We start from the raw sequence: 24458 nt of genomic DNA, 5'->3' as shown, positions 1-24458 counted from the left end.
TTTGAACATTATTTTTAAACTGCTAGCCCAGGGGATACCACCCAAACTTCAAATCTGTATGACAGATTCCATACAGGACTATATAATTCTTCATGTCCATGTTTCCATCTCCCTTGAGTGTTTCCCTAAGCATTATATTTTTGCTTTATAGATGAAAATGAAAATATTATGTGGTTTATTAACTTCAGATTCCTTATAATTACATTTAGGGTAAGAGTCTGATGTTTGTCAATGGGAAATGCAGCTCTTTGGCATCAGAAATAAAATGTTGTTGTTTTTTTTCTGGCACATGTAAAACATTGAAGTAATTTGAGCTTGGTTTAATTTTAGTACAAAGTCAGCTTTTCAATCCACAATACATAATTTGTATTGCAGTAGTGCCTAGGAGACCCAGTCATGGACCCAGTCATTGTGCAAGGTACTGTACAAACACAAATCAATAAGGTGGTTCATGCCCCAAAGAGTTTACAAATAAAACTTTAATTTTAAACTCAAATGCCACAATAGACTGGAGGTTTCTGTAGACTGCTAGCAGCCAGTTCCACAAAGGAGCATAGTTTCAACAAAGTTCTGACTCCCATTACATCAAGGATCAAGGTTATGATTGGGACACACAAAATGATTACTCAATCCATACAGTGTGGGTGAAATTCTTTACTATTGCAATCCTCAAAATAGGGTCATGTGGTGAACAGGCCTTGAGAGGGGCCTCTGCATGGAGCTGAATTTCACCCAGTATGAGTAGAAAAAAATTTAAAATCATGGATCATGGCACAATTCGCAACCATCCAGCATGGGGCTTGAAGAGAGAGGTTTTTAATATTCTGAGACAAGTGAATGCCTGTAAGAATCTGAGCAGCTGCATTCTGTATATTCTACATCCTATAACAGTACAGTTTAGAAGCTGACAATTGTAGAGTTGCTAGTCTAGCCATGAAATAATAAAGGGCTTTTACCAAAATTTACATATTGTTGTCAGCAGAAGCCTTAGTCCAGATATATTTTGAAGTGATAAAAAGGTACCTACCTAGCAATCCTGAGATGCTTATCGATCAGTAAATCACAGGTCAATGCAACCCAAAGACACTCAACACTCAAGCATAGTGTAACATAAGCATTATACAAAAGAAATTACACAGAAGAGCCTGACTCAGCAGAACAACTCTGTAATTTGGATTTATTTTCATAAAACAATATGACACCCATGTCTTGATCTGATGTAGACAGCAAGTGATGGTGATATGAAAGAAAGAAACCAAATAGGTGTGTCATCTACAAAAACTAACAAAATCCAGTGGGGCCTGAGACATACACTGAAGACAAATAAAGACTGCATTGCATCATAGGAAAATGAAACCATATCTGATTTGAACCATCCCATCACTGACCACTGAGAATGAAATCGCTTGACCCATTCCGTTAACAAAGGATCACAGCAGCATTAACCATGTGAAGTGCTGCTGAAACATCCAAAGCGTAACACTGAGAGTACTCATGAATTGGTTTCCATTAATAAATCATTAAGCGCTTCAAAAGTGCCATCTCTCTGCAGGGTCACATTCCCTTGCTTCACTCTCCCATTCCTCACTTCCACTTCTATGCACAAGACTCTGGACCTGTACAATGCAGGATCAAGCTATGTGTAATTACCCTGTGATGGTTGCCATGCATACTCACTTTCACTGACATAAAGTTTTGAGGAAAGCCAGTCTATTGTCATATTCCATTTCCCTATTATTTCTCAAGATAAAAATGAGAGACCATTGCTGCACTATGCTTACTGACTTCAATCGGTTTTGGAAAATATCCATATTAATGAAGTAGTGGTATTAGCATTTTTACTGGAGTTCAATTTTAACTAATTGTTCTCCTAAGGCATAGAGCAAAATGATGCAACTGTGACATTTGAGCTAAGAAACAACATTGATATTTGAAATCAAGTAATCCATGCCAATTAGTGTGAAATTCAAACTAACAAACACAACATACTTTTTTTCTTACTCTAACATAATTATCTAGATCCTGGCAGCTGAAACCAAGTGGCTATCAAGCAATTTAAGGGGACCAAGTTACAGGAGTCAGCTTCTTTAACAGGATGAGTAGTCTCCTATTAGCTGGTTATGCCAAAACAGCAGTTTGCAATAATCAGATAACACAACCTTATGTAATTGTAAGTTAGATTCATAGGTGCTGGAACTAGCGGTGTTGCTGCACCCCCTGCCTTGAAATGGTTTTCATGCTATACAGGGGTTACAGTTTGGTTCAATGGCTCTCAGCACCCCTACTATTCAAATTGTTCCAGTACCCCTGATTAGATTGCAAGCTCTTCAGTAGAGACCATTTCTTTCTATGTGTTTGTGGAGAACTTAGCACAATGGGGTCCTGACCTGATCTTGTGGGCACTGCCACAATACACATAAACAAGTGAATATAGGAAGGAAGGAGAGGTCTAAGCAGAGTACTAGTTTGCCAGGAGGCCTGGAGGTGTAGCCCTTGCTACAACAGTCACTCAACACGTAACCTCTGATAAGTCACATAGGCTTCTTTTTATATTTTAAAGGAAGGCAAATATAACTTACCTACCCTGCAGACAATATTACTCTATTTCTCTGCATGCTGAACAAGTGACTTTCCCAAGTGCAAGTTTTAAAACCCATGTGTGCAGCCTCCCCAATTCCTATTTCCTTCCCTTCTTACCCTAATGCCTCTCCCAGGCAGTCTACCTCTTTGTTCAATCATTCCTTCTCCTTCTGCCCTCCCTGTTGACCCTCTCACCTTTCTCATTCATTATCACCTCTTCTATACCACACAGTGTCCGCCTTTCTGTCTCTGCCTTCTAACACTTCCTCTCTCCATCCCACACACCATCTCCCTCATTTTCCATGAGGGAGAGTGAGAGTAGGAGAAACAGAGGGGGAGAGAAAGGGAGGGAAAGTTCTAGAGCTCCTCCCTCACCAGACCTGCAGCACCATGGAAAGGCAAATCCTTGAGTTCCTTTCCCCCAGCCCTGAAGTAGTGGCCTGGAAGGAGATGAGGAAGGGGGAAGCCCTTGAGTCCCTTTCCTCACAAAGCCAAATGGTACCAGTAGCAACTGGGGGAATCTTAGATCTCAGTGCCCAGACTGCCACTTGTGTGGCAAACACCTACCTGTTTGCAATGCCTGATAGCATTGGCCACAGAGAAACAGCTTATGGAGGATCCCAGCACATAGGGGTGTGGTACGGCATAAGGAGTTAATATTTCCAGAATACTTTGAAGCTGAAGTGTTAAATTTAGAATTACTCTATTTTGCCTTTGCACATTTTGTTATTAGACACGTGGGCATATAATTATATAGTAATATGTGACCAACAAGTCCTACGAGCATCACTAATTGTGTTTCAAAAGACCCATCTTTTCCCATTTCTCTCTCACCAATTTTTTTTATTTGGGCATAAGAGTTTAGTCAATCACACAGCAGAAGGAGCAGTTGTAGCTACAGGTGACACCGTGGTGCATCAAACCCAGATGTTTTGATCCATTACTAGACCTGAGGAAAGACAAGTTATGAATTTTCCAGCCTTTGTAATGCTTTCTTCCTTCCAATTAAGGAAAATGGTTACACCTTTCCGTGCTTCTCTGTGGGAAACTAATTTGTTTTGCAACTAATCTCTCCTGTTTATAATTTTTTTGAAGAAAAAATTTATTAGCTAGAAACATTTTTCATAAATAAAACGTCTGATGCCAACTCAGCCTGACGTGCACATCAGCATCAGATAAAGTGCATATTAAAAGTTCCATTGACAACCCTCTCTTTTAAGTGATCTAACAATGTCAGCTTGAAATCTCCCAATTTTGATTCTGTTCTAACATTAGAAGCAATCCCCTCTGGCATTTGGAACTCAGCTGTCAAAGAATCTCCACAAAATACATGGAAATATTATACCAGCTTCCTATGCAGTTGTTGCAGTCAGTATGTTGGCCGTATCCTCTACTGGGAAGTGCCAACAGCCTCTACACACAGCATCCTCTTTCTGAGCTAATGCACCCTCAATCAAATCCCTCCTCAAGGTGTGCTTCTGCTGCGAAGCCTGCAAGAAATTAACTAGGTAATAACTGCAAGGTAGAAGGGCAGTTGTGGGTTTGTTTATGCAAAAAGACAGACCAACAGACAAAAATAAAATGTGAAACTAGCTCTGCCTCTTCCCCCACCCTCTGTTTTTTCTCTTTCAGACTGTTACATTCTTTGGGGCAAGTATGATACCTTCCTATTTAATCTCGAAAATGATTAGTACATTATGGGTGCCACTGCAATATAAATAAATAATAATATAATAATGATCTTGACTGAAGAGGTATTTTAATACAGCTCTTGGCATAATGATAGTAATTGAAAATCCTTCTGCACTGCAGCCTATTTTGAACATGTTTACATACCAACGTATTCATTTCTCCTCTGTTTACAAAATGGAGATAACTAAGGAAATCTCAAGTTCTTTTTATTTTTATTTTGAGGTGCTTAAAGAAACTCTCTTGGCATTTAAAAAAAAGAAACCTAATGAAACCATGCAGAGTGATAAGGGACTCAGAGGTACAAGTATTAAAAGAGATGAATTGCATTAACCCCTGCCCTTCCCCATTATAGTCACTGCCCACTGGAAACAACAACAGAATTACTAAAATCCCACACTCTCTAATGGGATGGTAATAGGATTCAGAGGCCATTAGGGTAAAGACAATCCATATTTTACAGTTTAATAAGCTCTTGCTGAAGATGCTGTATCCCTCTTCAAAGCCCAACAATTGCCAATTTTATATTAACAAATCCACAACCATGATTGGGATCACAAAATGCATCCAAATCAATAGTGTGTTGGGGTGTGTGTGTTTGTGAGTGTGAGAGAGAGAGAGAGAGAGAGAGAGAGAGAATTAAATAATTTAATGGAAACAATTTATTATTTTATAGTCATATTGATCATTAGAGCCATTTCAGAATACTTTGGATATGAAGGATGCCATGGTTACTGCAGTATGGATATAATTCTGTGAGTGAGTTGATATTTTTCATAAGACAAGCACTTTTGTCTTTCTATTATCTAAAAATACCATTTCTCTTGTTAAGAAGAAATACAGTAACCAACTATTCTTATCTCAGTAGAAGACATGATGGCACATATAATGTTGGATTTACATGTGTATACTCTGAACATGCAGATAGGAGCACACAACTCTTCATTATTAATATTTCTTCTGATACAATTAAAAGGGTGAAACTAAAAATGACTATTGAAAATTGATGATTTTTTAAAACCAGTATGAGATATTTGCAGTTAAATTCTGCCCTCAAATGCATCAACCCAGTTCTCAGTGAGGTCAACAAGAGCCTTGTATGCCTATATCTAAAACAAAATGTAGTCTACTGCAGTTAAATTACAATCATTTGTTGGCTGGCTGCTCATAAATATATAAATATGGCCACGTCAACTCTAAGTAAGCAAAACAATATACTTGAGATTAAAAAAATCCTTCAGTGTATACCACCCAAAGTGAGACAATCCTATGCTTGATTCATTGATATTGCTACTTAACATGGTTTACCAGAATATTTGCCAGTATATCCTAACAATTGTATTTAAATTAATGGGGCTTCACCTGCTCACATCTCAGTGATCAGGGCTCTTACTCACTAATTCTGGCCTCATACGTGCATGGGTGTTGATGGGAGTTGTGCCTGTAAATCATATTCTGCACTTGAGACAGCTTCTTTTCTTCATCCGTAAAACAACCATAGAAGGGGAATGCAGGCCTCCCAAGACACGTGACTCTCAAAGCGTTAACTGTCCAGTGAATCCTTCTCTTAAGAACGGTGGCAGTGTGAATAAGGAAAGGAGATTGGCCAGGATTTCTGGCAGAGGACTGAGATCTGCTCCCTGTCCTCATCTCACACACAGGTGCTTCCTGTGGCTGGGATCCTGCCAACTCCCTGAACAATCTCTGGAAGACACAGCAGAGAGGAGTTACTAATACCCATGGAAGCAGTGACTAACCATGAAAGTTTGTTTGTAAGATCCACTGTATACAAAGGACAAAACATGCCACACAAAGCACTTGTTACCACAGCTTTCAGGTCTACTAAGCAGCTTTCCCCAGGGACAAAAAGAGCAGAGACACAAACCAAGCAGGGAAGAGAAGTAGCTATGCAATGTGGATGAGAGAATATTCTATCTAGCCACCTTTCCCTTCGATATAACCTCCCCAACCTTCTTCTGTAGGATTGTATGTATGTGCAAATCTAATTGGCATTCAGATGTTCCAAACTTGTAGTTCATAGAATATCAGGATTGGAAGGGACCTCAGGAGGTCATCTAGTCCAACCCCTTGCTCAAAGCAGGACCAATCCCCAATTTTTGCCTCAAATCCCTAAATGGCCCCCTCAAGGATTAGAACTCACAACCCTGGGTTTAGCGGGCCAATGCTCAAACCACTGAGCTATCCCCTCCCCAAAATGTGTTGATCTGGTCCAGATTCTACCCTGAGATGTACATGGAGAACTCCAATGCACTTCAGTGAGAACACAGGAACATAAGAGCTGCTATGCTGGGTCAGACGAAAGGTCCATCTAGCCCACTATCCTGTCTCCGGCAATGGCCAGTTCCAGAGCGCCAGGGATAGTGTACAGAACAGAGTAATTTGGGAGTGATCCACCCCTGTCTTCCCCTCACTTCTTTCAGCAATCAGAGGTTTAGGGTTGCCCAAAGCATGGGGTTGCATCTCTAACCATCTTGGCTAATAGCCCATTGATGGACCTATCCTCCATGAACTTATCTAGGTTTTTGTTATCCAGTTATATTTTTAACAATCATAACATCCCATGGCAGTGAGTGCCACAGGTTAACTGTGTGTTGTATGAAGAAGTAATTCCTCTTGTCTTGCACACATTTATCTGATATGGCTATGTCAGATTTTGCCAAACATATACAGAACAGTGAATGTATTTGCAATGCAGGAAGTATTCACTGTGACTATCTCCATCTTAGTCTTTTTATAGCATAGAGAAAATAAGGACTTAATCCCATGAGATGCTGATCACATTCAAATTTTGTTGATGTCACAGAGTTGATGGCACTCAGCATCTCCAAAGAGTGTTCAGCACTTTGCAGGACTGAGCCCTACCTGCAGAGCTCTAGTTTTGTTAGACCAGCCCCATCGAAAGCTGTTAGTCCTACATCATCTGCAGTAAGTGATCCATAAGCAAAAAATGACAGTTTAAAATTTTGATTTTCTAAACTACTTTGGAAAGAAGTCAGAATAATATCTTTAGCAATTAATTAGATTTCTAGCAAGAAAAATGCTAAGCAAACTATTTTGACAGTTGAGCTCTTCAGCCTTCTAGATTAGACTTTTAGTTTTCAAAGGACAGCCCCAGGGCATCCTAACAAAAATAACTAAAAACCTAGTAAAATGGAAAGGGGCAACTTGTCTAAGTCCAAACACAAGAGTTACACAATAGCAACATCTTATCCCACAACATACAATAAATGGGAAACAAAAAAGGTCTCAAGTATCACAGATGGATGATAAACTAAAAGGGGGAGGGGAGAGGAAGAGAAAAAAAAAGTGAAGAGAAAAAAAACAGTGAATTACTTCTAAAGGTTTGCCCAAATTTACAAACATGTCTGTAATAATAATAAATAAATACCACCACCACCACAGTTCTATTGATATAACTCTACTTTTTCCAAAATAAGAGCATCAATACATAATTATAATTGTATAATTACACCTATTATTATGCTGTGAAATTTCCCATGTAGACATGCAAGGCACTACTTTATAGCACTGTTTATCAATCAATATTTACCTTTATGTTTCCATGCTATTGATGTATCCTGAACAGTTTCACTATGTATTATTTATTCTATAAAGAAACAAAAACTTGTAAAAGACTCCCTCATAGTAGAGGAGGAGGAAATGTAATGCCTATGAAAACAAATGACTAAACAGCACTGTTTCAAGTAAAGCACAGCGCAGGTTAAGTGCAGGCAGGTATTGACTAAGTTTACCTTCAAAGTTCAAACACTGTAGAACTTGTGACAACTGTCTTCTGCAGTTTCCACAGTATGCATCCGATGAAGTAAGCTGTAGCTCACGAAAGCTTATGCTCAAATAAATTGGTTAGTCTCTAAGGTGCCACAAGTACTCCTTTTCTTTTTGCGAATACAGACTAATACGGCTGTTACTCTGAAACCTGTGACAACTCTGTATTTTCTTTCAATATTTTTGAAGAAAAAGCAATACTATCATAGCAAAAGTAGGAGTGCTCTTCCATATGCAAAGAGCCTCTTTGGCAGAATACCGAATGAGATTTTGAGCCAACAGCCATTGAAGACTGATCACTTGACTGCTGAGCAACAGAAATGGTATACAGGGCAAATATGCCCCACAAGTGGTCTTGCATAAAGTCCATCTTGTGCATCAACTATATGACATTTGAATTGTTGCGGTACTAATAGAATGCCACCAAGTTCCACAAAGCTAATTTCCCCAATTTTCTTATAATGAACTTTGGCTTTATTCATCTTTTTTCCTAGGTAGGCCTGCTTAATAAGAACGCAACTCCCAAATGAGATAAGGTGTGCTATGGTATTCCAACGGACCAAATAGAACCACAGAGCAAGGAACCTGTAGGTGTTCCAGCCTTAGTCAAATTTATTTAAACATTTATTCCTTCTTCTCAAACCATCATATATTTTCTCTGCTGAGCAGAATTTCAGTTGAAAAAAAAGTAAATTTTCTTGCAATGCAAAAGTCAGCATCCAAATCAGAACTTCTATAAATCCTACTTTCTCTTGTTTGAATTTGAATGCAAAACTTCTCTTGCAGCTCCATATTCATGTAACCCAAACTTGAACTGCAACTATCTAGCCATTCCACTCGTTGACCTCTTTTGGGTAGGGAATTACAATTGTGTTGAATTGTGTCATGCTTTTAAGATATGGACAAAATTTTCACTAGAGACACCAAACTCATTTCCACTTGTGACACAAATTGTAATTTGAACCAACTCCTTCAGAGATGAAAGCCTTGAGCCACTGCATTGCTAACCCTCTCAGAGGAAATTTAACTTAACATAATGAAACCAAACCAATAATCATAACAGGTAAAAAAAAAAAAAAAAAAAAAGCTTTTGAAAGTAGAGAAAAAGTCTGTCAAAAACAGGGTTTTTCCCCCAAAAAAGGAAAATATGAATGACAGCTCCATCCACTCTCAAACCACCAGAGATTTGTGTCATTTAGAATATTCAATTTTAGCAGAAGGTGAACAAGGTTAAAACAATTTATGAAGAATAGGTGAGGATGAATGGATAAATATGAAAAGAAATTACATTGTCTGCATTGTGTTCCTGCTTTGCTTAGTACTCAGACATGTCACAAAAGCCTCTTTTGATTTTTATTCCAGTCATTCTGAACACCATCTTAGAAAAAGGTGGTAAGGACATACACTATTATGAACTATTATACAATAATTATAGCTTGGGTTTCTGTCAAGGTTCTCGCCACATAAATGAACGTTTATCAGGAATTTGCCTAAAATAAATAGATTAAACTAATTTCCCCAACCAGACAGACATGATTCTCTTTCATTTGACTCTTTGTTAACTGTGACTAATTATTTCACTTTGAAATTTCATTAACAGAATATTTATCTTTTCTCATTGGTGACAACTGATATACCCAAAAAGAAAAGGAGTACTTGTGGCACCTTAGAGACTAACAAAGTTATTTGAGCATAAGCTTTCGTGAGCTACAGCTCACTTCATCGGACGCATTCAGTGGAAAACTAACAAATTTATTTGAGCATAAGCTTTCGTGAGCTACAGCTCACTTCATCGGATGCACTGATATACTGTGTTTCTGGGTCTCAATATTAGAGAGCTGAACATTTGCCCATTCCTTACATTCTACTGACCTCTAGAGACTATATGTGTATATGTATGTGTGTGTGTATACATCTATACATTTATTTGTGTGTGCACATTTTAGTGCTAGACCTAGATATCACTACATGCTATAATAAATCTGTGTAAACACACACACATCCTGCATGAGTTACTTAGCCCATTTTGCATTAGGTTTAGAATGGTTTTATTTCTTGTGTGTATTTACTATATGCATAGAATCTTTTACCAGATACATTTAAGCCTGTTTCCCCTCAACTCCCCTGCCCAAATATCACAGATGGTTTAATTTTCAGCCTCATGAAGGGGATTTAGCTTTATATGTGACTCTCGATATAAACCTATAATATATCACATTTCTAAGAATCAAAACCTGTTCATTTCATGAGGAAGGTAAAGTTCTAATTCTCGTTACGTTACCAGATCATACTTGAATACATAAAGAGGGGGAGAAATGCCACCCACAACTTGGAGTCAACACTTTTTAGAAATGGTAACATCTTGTGGCAGCTTGCTTGCCTCTGTTGTGCTGCCTAGACGGAATGTGTATAAAAGCCTATTTTGAGCTTGACATCTAGTCCAAAGAGAAAGGGCCAAGGTAAAGAGCTCAACTTTATCAAATAAAGCCTATTCAAAATAGACATTAATCCAATAATAAAGGGGAATGTACAGGGCTGTAAGAATTACTGCTTTTCTTTCATGCCTGTGTTAACACCAAAAGGGTTACCATTAATCAAAACCTGATAATACAGGTTGGTCATATATAAATAATCAAAATGGTATTACAAAAAAATAAATGATTGTGCTTTCATCCTGTTAAATGCACATTTTTTTTCATGCAGGATAAATAGCGTTAAGGCACGCAGATGAAATCCTACAGCATTGCACTGAAAATTTACTCATTAATGTTTGTTTCCAATACTGCTAACATGCCACAAAAATGCCATTCGTAGGATCCTTTCATATCACATTATTCCATGGTATGAAATAGGCATAAAGATATTTTGGTGTGAACAATCAGAAAAAGTGATCTACCATAGGTTTTGGTTTCTAATAGGTTACTTTGCATTAGGTTATTACAGAATTTTACATCATACTACACATCATAATACATGATGTAAATTTTACATGATCTGGGAACAGTTGTGAGCTGCAGTTCGAGTAAGAGTTTTAGTAAGTACCGTGCAAGCAAACCATAGAAATGGAACTTTATGGCATTGCGGCTCTTCACAAATTATACATAGAGGATTAAAAAACCCTGTTAACTACAATGTATTTTATACAATGGCTAGAATTGGACCAGTGTATTAGATGAAAGGATGGTATGAGTTAAATAGAAGCATTCAGTCCAAGCTTCCCAGATACTCTATGCACTGTATATAGTAACATATTTCCAGTATACATTAGAGCTATGCATAACCAATTTCTGCTCCAAATAAACACAGAAAGATAAACACCCAGAAATTTATAAATTTGTTAGTCCCTAAGGTGCCACAAGTCCTCCTTTTCTTTTTGTGGATACAGACTAACACAGCTGCTACTCTGAAACTAATCACAATAATACTCCCCGTAATTTGCTTCTATGAAAGCAGTCGTGTATGGTAAGTGATGTCTATAATGTTTGATAGTGTCTGGTGTGACTGCCAAGAGTGGGACCCCATCTTTGAAGGTATTACAGTAGTGAGCAGATGAAAGCATTGGACATGTAAATGGGAAGAATTAAATTAATGCATGCAGGAGAGGAAACAGTTTGTATTTTCATCCTGCTCTCAAGTGATATGTGGTAGTCTACATACATGTACACCAGTTAAAACTTTCTGTAATTTATGTATCTTATACATTACACGTGTGTGTGTGTGTGTGTATATATATATATATATATATATATATATATATATATACACATACACACACACACAGAGACAACTGCACAATCACTCAGACTAGGTATCAACTATTGTTGACAGGTGTGGCATTAGACTAATGACAGCCATAGACTGTCTACACTGTAACTGTTTTAAGCTCTTTATAGTGTATTCAGAAATAGAATCCCACTAACAAAGTAATGTTATTTTTGCCGTAGACATCTGTGAAAATCTACAGAATTCTTTAGTAAAATCTATCAGCTTCCCACATAAAGCAGCAATTGTTCAGGGTGGGCTGATTTTTTTTCCTTATGAGTTTGAGATCACAGAAAAATACAAAGAAGAAAGTTTATTCCTTAGTGCTATAGTGTGTCATCAGCTTTTAAGCAGAATTCCCTATTGTTTTCAACAGAGAATTCTCTTAAATTATGATACGTTACAGCCATTTAAAGTGAATTCTGTACCATTTCAGGGAACTGACATATATGAAATAAAACAAAATAACAGGTTTGTCTTCTGCAGTTTCCACGATATGCTATGCATCCGATGAAGTGAGCTGTAGCTCACGAAAGCTCATGCTCAAATAAACTGGTTAGTCTCTAAGGTGCCACAAGTACTCCTTTTCTTAAAACAAAATAAGAAAGACAAGTACATGACAACTGAGTTTGCAACCCACTCTTGTGGCATGCACAGATATAATGGCATGCATTTTAAAAGAGATATGAACAAAAGTGCCTGTGCACTTTTGCACATGCCCAGCTTAGATGTACATTTCTTCCATTGCACACATCCAAACTGAGTTTGTGCAGATTGAGGGATCTGCAAGTCTGAATTGGACATGCACAAAAATGCATACAAAAATTTGGGTCAATGTTTGCAGCGTTTTGATGGTTCCAAAACTACTGGCATGCGACACAGGATGAGGATTTCATTTATGTAATGTCAAACTAAAAACCATGAATACATTTCATTTAAGATTAATGAGTACTCTGTGTGTGTGTGTGTGTGTGTTTAAACATACTAAAGAAACAAAAGGAACAAAAAGCGTAGTCTGAAGAAAAAACAGTGGCTATGTTAAATGTGTCCATTTAAGAAAAATGTCATACAAAAATATCTCAGACAAAGGGAATTGTTCAGCCTGCATCTGTGAAAAGCAAAGTACATTCACCAAAACTAAAACAAAATAATAGGCAATCCCTGAATACACTTGATTCACAGTGTTAATTACAAAATATGCAAAATGTAAAGATCTGCCACACATCTCTCTATCTATACACTTCTTGCTCACATAAGCAGAAGTACAAAATATTAGCACAGAAAATGACTGGGTATTAAATCAAACCATCCTACAATACATTCTGTATTAAATTCAACATATTGGAGATCTTCATGCAAAGGAATCTCATCCCAAGTCTCCACCCCTACCCCAGACTAATCTTTTCAGCTAAGGCACTGTGATATACAACATAAGTGCATTGCAACACTCTACTATTACCCAGGCAAAAATTTTTGTGTGTACTGCAAAAACCTATCTTATGTTTTTAAAAATGCATTACTGTTTTGAATTTGAAATCTGTTAGTTGGTTATCCCCTCCAAAAATAAATATTCCCACAGATAGAGGTCAGTGGTTGCCTGAAATTGCATCAGTTAATGTCTGTATAGTAGAATCCACTGCTCCTCTGGGACTGCTTTGTCATTTTATCAGAGTGATTACTAACATAGTAGTTTCAGCATAGGACACCACAGCTTTCAGTGCTCAAATTTGCTATCAGGTATCCTATTTCTACTTATTTTATTCTGTACATTACCTTTTGCTATTGAAATGTAGCTCATAATTTCTCTTTTTAATTACCTTTTCTATTCTGAGGGCAATGCTATTATTTTTCAAACTTATATAATGATAGACCCTTACTGGCAAGCCATTAAATCCTTTTGATTGTTTTACACATTGCTCCGTTAAGCGGTTAATATTCACTAGGAAATCAGCCTCAGAGCACTGAAATTAGTTTAGAGGTTGCATGCTTTTAATTTCTTAATATTTCATTACATATTAGCAACTGGTGCACATTTTTATAATGTGTTTGATCATTACTCTTAAGGGTATGCTTTCTCAGCTCTTCTGAGAAAATCTGCATTCTAAATAGCAATGTTCAGTAAACTCAATTTTTTTGTTTATTTCAAATTGCAAACAGACCTATCATGTATCCAACACAATTGGAATAATACCACTATATGCATCTTCAGTTTTAAAAGCACCCTGTGGAATGGTATACTAATGTAATGATCTTATATAATTAATCAATCAGCAACCTGCATAAATACTATCAGCATTGTTTGCGTTTTTTCTTTGCTTTTTGAACCCCGCTGCATTTCTATTTCTCTATAAAAATGATCTTTACTTTGCTCTCCAGCAACATCTACTGGAACATCAGTAAAATGCTGCTATTTATATTAATCATGCAGTTAACGTTTAATAGGGCAGACTAAGCATCTGCCAAAATGAGAGATAAATGACGTGCAATTCAGTTTTAAACAGAGTTACTACTACTGGCTTAAGCTGCCAGAGTTGCACCAAGCCTTTGACCTCTCAGATCTGCTGTCTCATAAGGATGTATAATAACTGACTAAATGATATGTAAAGTTAACCTATTATCAAGGCTTAGCTTTTATGTTATTAACATCATTAAGACAGCATGAAGGCATCCTTTTAAAACACTACATAAGGAATAGTCAGATTCTTTCAAGTTTGAGATACAAAAAAAATCACTCCCCTCCTTTTTAACTTAGAAACTATAAGCATAGCAGAGGTTGATCGGACATGCAGTTATGCAGGTTTGAAGTGAGAAGTAGCTTTAGTTGAAAGAATTTAAGTGAAATTTTTGGAAAAAAGATACTGCTATGGTCGTGGCCCTTGCAAAGTTTTAAACTACATTAAGTTGAATAAAATTTCACATGTGAATCAAGGAATATCCCTGACAAATCCCTAAGAAAGTTTTTGATATTTTGCCTCATTTGGAGTTTCCTACAATGTGCTACGGGGTCTAGTGCACACCTTCAAATATGGGGTGATTTGCATGGAATCTCCCACTGAAGGTAAAGGAAATAATGCATATGAATCCCTGTACATTGATGAAAGGGAGACTAGAACTCCCTGGGGATTCGATCCCACTCATAGATACATGGTGGCTTGTTGCTGCCTATCTTGTAAAATCAGTTATGTGAATGTACGCCCAAAGCGTCACCGCTGATTTTTACAAAATATATGGTGATGGGCACCCGTGTATTATAGCATTAGTGTAAACTTGCATAAAGACAAATAACTTGTCTATCAAATTTATTAATTTCCTTCTGCATTGTGCCTATTTATAGGTCAACAATGCTACAATCTAGCTGTCAAATACGGTTTACTTCACAGTAACTTATAAAGTTATCTTTTTATACCTCTCTTTCCAGTGGCAGTTTAATTTACTAATATACTTTTACAAATAGGTAACCCTGACAATTGCATGCTGTTTGCTTTTTTTAAATCACTAATAAAGGTCTGACTATCAAGAGAGGTTAATGGAATCTTTGCATTACCATGGAGAGAAAAAGAATAATCCTGCGGTTTATAGAATACTATCCCTCTTATTCAAAAGTCTTAGGTCACGCACACTGACAATGATTATAAAATGCAGGAGCACAGGATTCCAAAAAATTAATGAGGAATTAAAAAGATCCCAATAGCTAAACATTTTAGTCGTCATGAATGGAGAAAGCTTAGGTAACATATATATTCCTATTTTTACATAATTTAATTGTGAAATTACTTTTTGTCTTTAAATCCCTTTCAACCATCACACTAGTTATGCAACCTAAGGCATGTTTCTGAAAACTAGGGACACTGAGGTTTATAATTTTATTTCAGACACATAGCTTAAAGTTCAGACCTTTTGACTGACAATTAGTCCATCTCAATAGCTGTTATACGGAAACCCCTTTACAGTAATCCAGGTGTACTTGTGAACAGCACTTCCAGAGTTAACTCCATTTGACAATTGACAAATTCATCATTCTAATTTGGTGATTGCTTTACTAAACACGGGTGCAGTTTATGAGTTTTAGTTCCATATTTCATTCCGGATGGTACTTAATCTCTATTAACAGAACATAAACATCAACTAGGTTTTACAATATGTCTAAAGGGGCATAGCTATTCTTCTGACGAAACGTCAGGCAAACAAATCACTATCACCGCAACAAACTCCACTCTAGATTTTACTCTAAACCTTAAATAATTATAATTAATTGTGTGTGTTCAGTTGTTAGAAACAAATTGCAGAATTTCAGGTGCCTGCAAGATTGAAAGACTAAGAACTGGAATTAGACACTGAATAGCACATTGAGATTTCCCCTTAAACACTGAATTCAGCCTTATGCAAAGTCCTGCTTGCATAAAAGCTGCATTTTCTATTTCCAGTCTCCCATGCACTGAAATAAAACAGAAGGACAAACATTCAGTGTAAATGCAGCTTCTATACAAATCCATTTGCAATTGAATTTACAGCATGTTCCAATACATCACAATTATTACAGGTACTTTGCATCTTGAATGAAAGGAAGCCGATAAAAGATCCCTGCTGCTTTTTGATGCAGATGCTTTCCTCAGTTACAAAATGATGAAAATCTACCGATTTGACTAAGCCACTCTGTAAAACACTCAGATTCAGACACTTCTTACCTGCCTCAGTTGAAGGCTTCCTTCCCTTGTTAGCAGTATGAAGCATCTCTAGCCTTCCCAGTCCTCACCACCAGCCTCAAATTGCACAGCTAAGTCCCTTTTTTGCAAGAAAATGCTTATTGAAAGTGATTAGTTTGTGTTGTCCCTTTTAAGTCCCTCCTGCAAGAAGGAGCAGGGGAGCGATGTGACGCCACCTTTTAATCTTTTGCAAGAGTGAAAAGGCAGAAAAGGAGCGCTCGATCAAACTGAGCTTCACACATGACTAAAACTCGCCTGAGAGGCTGCAAGCTCTGGCTAAAGCACCACTAGGCGTGAGTGTAAGAACAGAGAAGAGGGGAGAGTCAATGAAATGTGACAACGTATGTGCATCAAAGGCAGGAAAAGAGAACAATAAGAGAGAGAATGAGAAAGCAATGAGAGAGAGAGAATATGAGGGAGAATAAGCATAAAGAAAAGATTGGGGAGTTTTCAAGCAAAGATTCTCAGAATAAAGCCAAAGTGTCTGGCAGCTTCTGTTTTTATCTCAGTGAGCATGACATACTGCCTCTCTCATTTAGCTACACATTCTTGTCTCTTCCAGGTTTGAAAACTGAGATAATCACAATGTGTGCCTGGTTTTTTGCCTGACTGGCATATGCTTGTGCAATATACCTGTGATTTTTTTCTTCTTCTTCCAGGGATGCATTATGTGCAAATTAGTTCACATATTCATTTGGACAGACAAAAAATGTGAGTTGCTAATTTCTACAACAATTTACAATATAGTTTAACTGGCAGATGGAACTCTACTTATAACAGCTGACAAACTACCATTGGTAAACAAAAGAATTAATACTTAATGCTGATAATTGAGTTTTACACAGTAACAAAAAAAATATTAGCACTGCTGAACTTGTGTGTCAAAGAGCAGGTATTACAGATATTTTCTCTCAATTCACGCTGTTATTTTTACATCAAGTTAGAAGGTGGTAGGAGCGGAGGGAATCTGATCTAGGACTAATGGTATCAAACAAATCAGTCAGACATTAGATCAGGTTTAGAACTTGGAAATATGATTAGGAATCAATTTTTAATTTCAGATTTGATTATTAACTTTTCTTCTAATTAGAAGTCCATGAGCAACATTCTCATATAAAGTAGGATTAGATTTCATGTAGTATGGGCTTTTAATACCCTTTTAAACATATTGTTAGAGCCTCTTATTTGATGTACTTCATTTATGCCTTCTTCAACGTAAGGACAGGACCAAATCGGGCCGATGGGCAACTAGTCAACTGGTCAGTAGACATGTTCCCTGCATGCAGAGTGGATATTAGGTCACAGGAGGACTATACTGTTGCACAGGGAGGCAGGATTGAGGGGGCAATGGAAAAGTAAACAAATCCTGTCCCTGCTACAGCTGCCTCCCTGTGTCTCACTCAGCGTTTAGTAAGCATCCTAATTCTATTGAGAATAGGGAGGATGGGGCCAATGGACTGGGATTTAGGATATCTGGGTCCAGTTCCCAGCTATGTAACAGACTTTTGTGTAACCTTGGGTTTATCACATAGAGTCAGATATTTAAAGGTATTTAGGGGCCTAAATGCAATTGATTTCAATGGGAGTTTTGTGGACAAATACCTGTGAAAATCTGGCCCTTAGTCTCCCCACACTTCAGCTTCTCCATCTAAATTATTTCTTGACCCCACAGAAGGGGTTATGCAGATGAATTAATTGATGTATATGAGGGGCTAACATGCAATGGTGATCGGGGCCATATAAATACCCAGTGTTGACCAATCTCATGATTTCAGTGTGAGTTTTACAAAGTTTGGTGTTTCTCTTACAGCTCTAGCTCTTGGAGTCCAATGACTACATGAGAATCTCAGATTTAATAATAATAATACAGTTCCTGGCCGCAACGATTGAAGAGGAAAGGTTGAAAACATGAACTCTAGTGGTTCGCAAACTTGCAGGATAGAGACTCCAAATTTATTTTTAACTCTCCCATGCTTTGTAAGTCAATCTAATGGTGTTTAATGCTAGAGTTTGGCGATACCAGGTACCTAAAATAGAGAGATAATGAAGACAGATTCACTCCACTGCCTCTTGAACAGCCACCATCCCATATTTGCAACTCCAGCATATGGAATGCACTGTGGGCAAAAACATATATATTATATGGCCTGCAGGGCAATTCTGTTGACTTCTCTTCCTGAATCTAGGCCTGTGAGCCTAGCCCAACCCAGCACATTGGTGCTCCCTCTGGTGGCCTACCAGAAACATTTCCCTGTGTTCTACAAGATTGTAGGGAAGCTATCTAGGAAATGGCTGCTCTTCATGCTTCTTGGTACTTTTTTTGTTTCCCTCTCCGCCCCCAGGAGTGACTCCTTTTCTAGCATCAATTCCCCACCTCTGCTGGAAGATGCAACTGGGTAAGAGGCTGTGGGAGTATTTGTGTGTGTGTGTTACGGATGAGTGACTGACTGTACTGGTGTGTGTGAGGGGGGGTAAGCTTGCAGGGATGAGTGGCTTGGTAGTTGATGCGTAGGTGGCTGTAGCTGAGCGTGGGACTGGCTGAGTAGATCTACTTCGAGGAAAGGAGGAGGAGGAAAAGAGGAGGGTCATAACTGTACGTGGTACTGTACATGATTTTCTGTAAATTGTGACAGAAAATAACTAAGTCCTTATCAAAAGAGCTCACAGTCTAAAGGCACCGATACAGACTAATCTCTCTCAGATCTATGTTAGAAATGAAGAATGTTAGGGAGGGAGAGATTCTCTGCCTGGGGTGTTTATTTCCCACTTTCACTTCTCTCAGAACTCTACTGTTATGTTAATAAACTGACCCAGTTTGTTATTGCTGTTGTATCCATATTGGTGCCAGGATATGAGAGATACCTTGTCCCTGTCAAGGAAGGCTTTTATCCTTAGATCAGAATGATCATTTTGTATGGATCTTGGAATACACCCGGTTGCACTAAATGGGAGATATTTTTTTTAAAAAATGATCAGAAGAAAATATTCCTGGCTTTATTTACCCATTAACACTTCACTCACAAACCTCTTAGGTCCAAATTCAGCAAGAGACTTAAACAAGTATGTGCTTAACTTCGAGCATGTGAAGTCAATGGGGCTATTCACATGCTTAGAGCTAGGCATGTGTTTAAGTACCTTACCAAATCAGGGCCTTTTCCAAAGGTTCTGATCTGGCTCCTTGACTGTATCAGTCCAGCACTGCTGAAAGGACCAACTCCTGGAAGTTTTGACTATGGAGTTAGACTGTTCTTCTAAGCAAAGCAAGTAGAAATTGGCCCAAGAGGTTTATGACAGGCTACATATTTAGAGTAACACAAATGCAAACGTTTTCTTTTATCTTTCTTAAATGTGTTTCTAGTTAAAAACTCTCAACCATTATTACAGTAGCATACAGAAATCATCCAATACCACATTAGAATAACTATTGCAGAGAAAAATTTACTAGTACTGACATTTTGCATGGAGATGTAAATATCTGATTTCTAGCCTGAGTCTTGTAGAAGTTTTCTTAGCTCTAGGGAAAACAGCTAATCAAAGCTATCTCTGAGCATTACCTTAGCAAAGCCAATTATAAGTCAAAGAGGAAGACCTCCCACTTCCTTTTCTCTCTACTATCTTAGCAAATCCAGTCTTTCTCCTTGTTTGCTCCTATTCTAGGATTTCAACAGTCAACAAGTAAGTGCTGATGCTGTGATTTGCAAACTTAAACTTACTTGAACCATGGGGGGCTTTAGGCTCACAAAACATTTAATTTCCCATGAGTAAAGGAAGATTTACTGGCATTAACATCCCTGGCATTCACCCACATCTTCTCCCAGTTACCGCAGCTTCACCATTTTACTGCTGCTGAATGATTTTCTGGGCAAAATGTACTTCCAGTGCTACCCGGCATATGAAGTATCACGACAATGTATTATGATTTAAGTAGAATGTTGACACATGGCAGTATTCAAGCTGGAACTGATACACAGCAGTAAAGCTAGTGCGCACATACAGCATTTGATGGCACACTTTTGGGCCTGATTCAATCCTCAAGCTGTACATAGGTTCATGCCTTAAACACCACGCATTAGAAAAGTATTGTGGGTTGCAACTTGGACTTTTCCCCCACACTTTGTAATTCCCCCACACCGAGGAATTTCAGTATCCACTGATATTAACAAAAGTGCAGTAACCACGGGCGGACTCTGAGACCAGAGCAGGCTCCTGAGTAGGATGCCTCATGTTTTGTGCAGCATATTTTTAAGCCCTGGAAGGGAAAGGAGAGTGGCAATGTGTGAAAAGATAGTCTGAATACAGGCCCATATTAACACTGCCTTTGCAGTATGACTGAATGTGCGTGTCCAAGTTAAAAGTCCCCAGGGCCTGCATTTGGCCCAAAAATTGTAGCTTTATTTACAATGTGCAATTAATAAGCAAATTTGAACAATTTATTTATGTCCTCCTGAGCAACAAATAGCAATAAAAGAGCCATGGTGAAGTATCATGCAAAGGAAAGAAAGAAAAAATTAAGTAGAGAAGCGCAGCCTTTTAGGGGATGTCTACATTGCAGTTAGGCCAGCTGACTAAGCCTCATGGGCTCAGGCTAAGGGGCTGTTTAATTGCAGTGAAGATGTTTGGGCTTGGGCTGCAACCTGAGCTCTGGAACTCTCCAGACTCCAGACCAAGTCCAAATGCCTGCACTGCAATCAAACAGCCCCTTAGCCGAAGCCCCACAAGCCTGAGTCAGCTGGCACAGGCCAGCCACGAGTTTTTAATTACAATGTAGACATACCATTAATTTACTTCCCACTCTGATTACTGTAGTTCCCCCGTATGCCACTGAAAAAGTTCTTATATTCTTATTAACCGTTCAATGTAGAGCTAGAGGATGAAGTTAAAAGTCCATTTGTGATTTAAAAAAAAATAAAGAGTGCAGTTCTGTGCATATCTTCTATTCAGTTTAGGGCCTGATCCAAAGCCCACTGAAGTCAATGAAAAGGCCTTTATGGAACAGACAACATGTGCATATGACAGAACAATCACCATTAAAACATTAACACTTACCTCTTAAAGTAATTGGCTTTACCATAGTTTTGGGAATATCTGGCATGTAAATTGCTATCTAATGCAACATTGTCAACATTTTAATGGTGAGGACAATATGTGCCCAAAAACAACTGATATCTAATCCCTGGCTGGTGCCTGGAACTTTGGGGAAATTTGCATTTGAATCAAGATCTGATTTTTGCTACTTGGCACTATATCAATGATAGGCCTGAACCAGAAGCCTGAAATAGAGCAGCCCTGAGCTTTGGGAAAGTTTGGTCTTTGTGGCTCAGGCCCATGAACAGGTAGCTATACTTCCACAGAGGAGTCCTGATATAGCCATAGTGTAGCATCCTTTTTATCTTGATCTTTGCCATATGGGAAAGATATATACTGCATATTACAAAGAAAAAGTGAGAATAATTCACAAGTAAAGTACTGCATTAGAGCTTGGGCCTGTGAGCTCCTGGGAACTGAGGGCACTAAGAGCTTTCCATGATTGGATCCTAAAGCTATTCATACATATCTAAGGTCTCTGATGACATCACATCAACTATGAGATAATACTTGAATTAACTGGGAGGTCATCAAAGATGCAAAATTAAGATTTATATAGACCTATCCTGTAGACCACGTATTTGGTAAACTACACAAGCTCATAAAAAGGTGAGGGGGAACAACTTTTCCAAAATTCATTTGTGGTGCAAAGTGTTCATCTTCCATTGCACGTTTGTATTTTTGTAAGACTATTGCAAGAGGGGGAAAATATGTTGAATATTTTGTAACAGTTTGTAACTGGGTGGAGGATTATAACATTAAAGTTGATTCAATCAATCAAAATTAAAAAAGGCTATTTGCACACTCCAGTTGGTTAACATTTTATGCTCTGCAGCCATGAAACAACTAGTTAAGATAAAAAAAAAAATAAGACATGACTTCTTAAGTATGTTTCCTCATAAAAGTCCATGGAAATAACCAATGATGTCTAAAATTAGACACACAATAACATTATATCTGAAAAAGTTATTGCTTCTTCAAATATTTATTTTCCTGTATGGAGGAAAGGGACTTGGCTCCACTTAAACTTGATGACTAAGCATATGCTATCACTTCCACTCAGTTGGATACAGGCATTGGTGAACTATTTGGTATTTTTTCTGAATGTTTTCCAGCACTGCAAATTTGGAGGCATCAGAGCAGAAGCTTTATAATAAACACAAATTCTGATGTATTCCTAAGAAAAGAAATTCAGTGTTACAGATTTTAGTTTAAATATTTTTTCAAACCAGTTTGCTACAGTAGTTGCCATTTGCTGACATACTTTCCTATAACAATCAAGAAGCAATTCAAAACCTTACTTATCAGCAAGCTCTCTTTTACAATAATCTGACTGTTATTTGTGAAATCTAGGATAAAACAGTGCAATTTCAGATGCTGAATATCTTAAAAAACTCTGGAAGCTGCCAGGAAGAGATATGAACTACACTGTATATAATATGACAGAGTTACAACAAATATATATATGCATATCCTGGGAAGTGCTTGTCTTAATGTGCAACACCAAGTTCATGACATTAAGAAACCTAATCTTGCAGAAAGAAAAAAAAATTCTCTCAACCTGCTGGATAGACTCCATATTTTCCTTCTCCTCTGAATTCCATCTTCCTGATTTTAGTTTTAGTCATTTTTAAACATAAAAATAAAAGTAGTAAAACTAATTTAAAAACTGATTAAGTGCCCTGTCCTTCTCCTTGAAGTTAATATGAGGGCGCCGACTTCAGTGGGAGCAGGTTCAGCTCCGCAATGGAAATCTTACACCTGTTTAAAGAAACAGGCTGAATAAAGGCTTGAGCTTGCAACCCTTACTTATGTGAGGTGTACCATTGACAAAGAGGATGACTCACACGAGTAAAGGATGCAGGATTTGGCTTGGAGTAATAAAAAAAAGCTATGCAATATGATGCTACTCTAACTATGATTTTATTTATTTATTTTTTTTGCCAGAGGAAATAGATATGTGAATCCAAAGTAACATGAATGTTTAAGTCACTGGTCTTAACAGCTATGTATTCTGTTGTCCCTCTTTTATTCATTATATTGTACTGCCCAGTGTCGGCTGTCCCAGCTTCCTATGGATTTTATCATCTTTGTGGATCATTAATGAAAAGTGATCAGTTGAAGAATGCTTATGGGGCAAAATATGATAAATCATGCAATGCCATAAATTAAATTAAAAGTGCTGCCCATGATGGTTTTATCTAATTCTCACAAAAATACTCTCAAGTCACAATATTTGTTTATTTTCAGGGCCTAATCTGTTATGTTAAATGTTCTGCTATGCACTAAAAAGACCTTTGTTTTAGGCTTGTTTACTCAGCATGAAAAGTATTTAAAGAGCAATGAGGGAGGACTACTGCACTATTTCCAACATCTGCTGACATTTAAAGCACAGGAAGATGACATCAAAAATTTCTAAGCACATAAAGGGCAAGGAGGAAGAATAGTTCAGGGAATTCACATCAGGATAGACGCTTTCATCTTTAAGTCACAAGTTCAATTCTAACCTTGAAAGTAAGGACCTGAGGACACCCTGGACAGACCACTTGCTGTTAACACAAAATGGGTTTTTTTTCCCTAGTGGACAGGTGTTCATGTTACATCATCTAAATGAAAGTGACAACACCCAGTTACTAGTCTGGATAGAGAAGCCGAGAACTGAGGCCCAGATTCAGCAAGGTATTAAGTATGTGCTTAATTTTACGCACATGACTTTAAGCACCACTGAATTCAGTAGGATTACTCATGTTCATAATGTCAGAAATCTTGCTGAATTGGGTCCTGAACAAACAGAGGCTGTTCTATCTTTTCTTCCCTAGACACTGAAGTATG

At 37.8% G+C, this 24458-nt stretch overlaps 1 protein-coding gene across 3 annotated transcripts in view; it reads right to left on the bottom strand.

The window, feature by feature from the left end:
* Nucleotides 1–24458, bottom strand: part of TENM2 (teneurin transmembrane protein 2) — an 832723-nt gene that overhangs the window by 541913 nt on the left and 266352 nt on the right. For 2 of the 3 annotated variants that reach the window (XM_037906816.2, XM_043521040.1), the window contains exon 1: nucleotides 16524–16912. The exons of the other annotated variant lie outside the window; for it this stretch is intronic. In XM_037906816.2, coding sequence (XP_037762744.1) covers nucleotides 16524–16569 — 46 coding nt within the window. In that variant the 5' untranslated portion in view covers nucleotides 16570–16912. Of the gene's footprint in view, nucleotides 1–16523; nucleotides 16913–24458 lie in introns of those variants that run through there. 3 annotated transcript variants of the gene reach the window in all.

This window comes from Chelonia mydas, chromosome 8 (genome assembly GCF_015237465.2).
Source record: "Chelonia mydas isolate rCheMyd1 chromosome 8, rCheMyd1.pri.v2, whole genome shotgun sequence".
Lineage (NCBI taxonomy): Eukaryota > Metazoa > Chordata > Testudines > Cheloniidae > Chelonia > Chelonia mydas.
The sequence above is the reverse complement of the archived record's forward strand: the minus strand, read 5'-3'. Positions and strand labels throughout refer to the sequence as shown.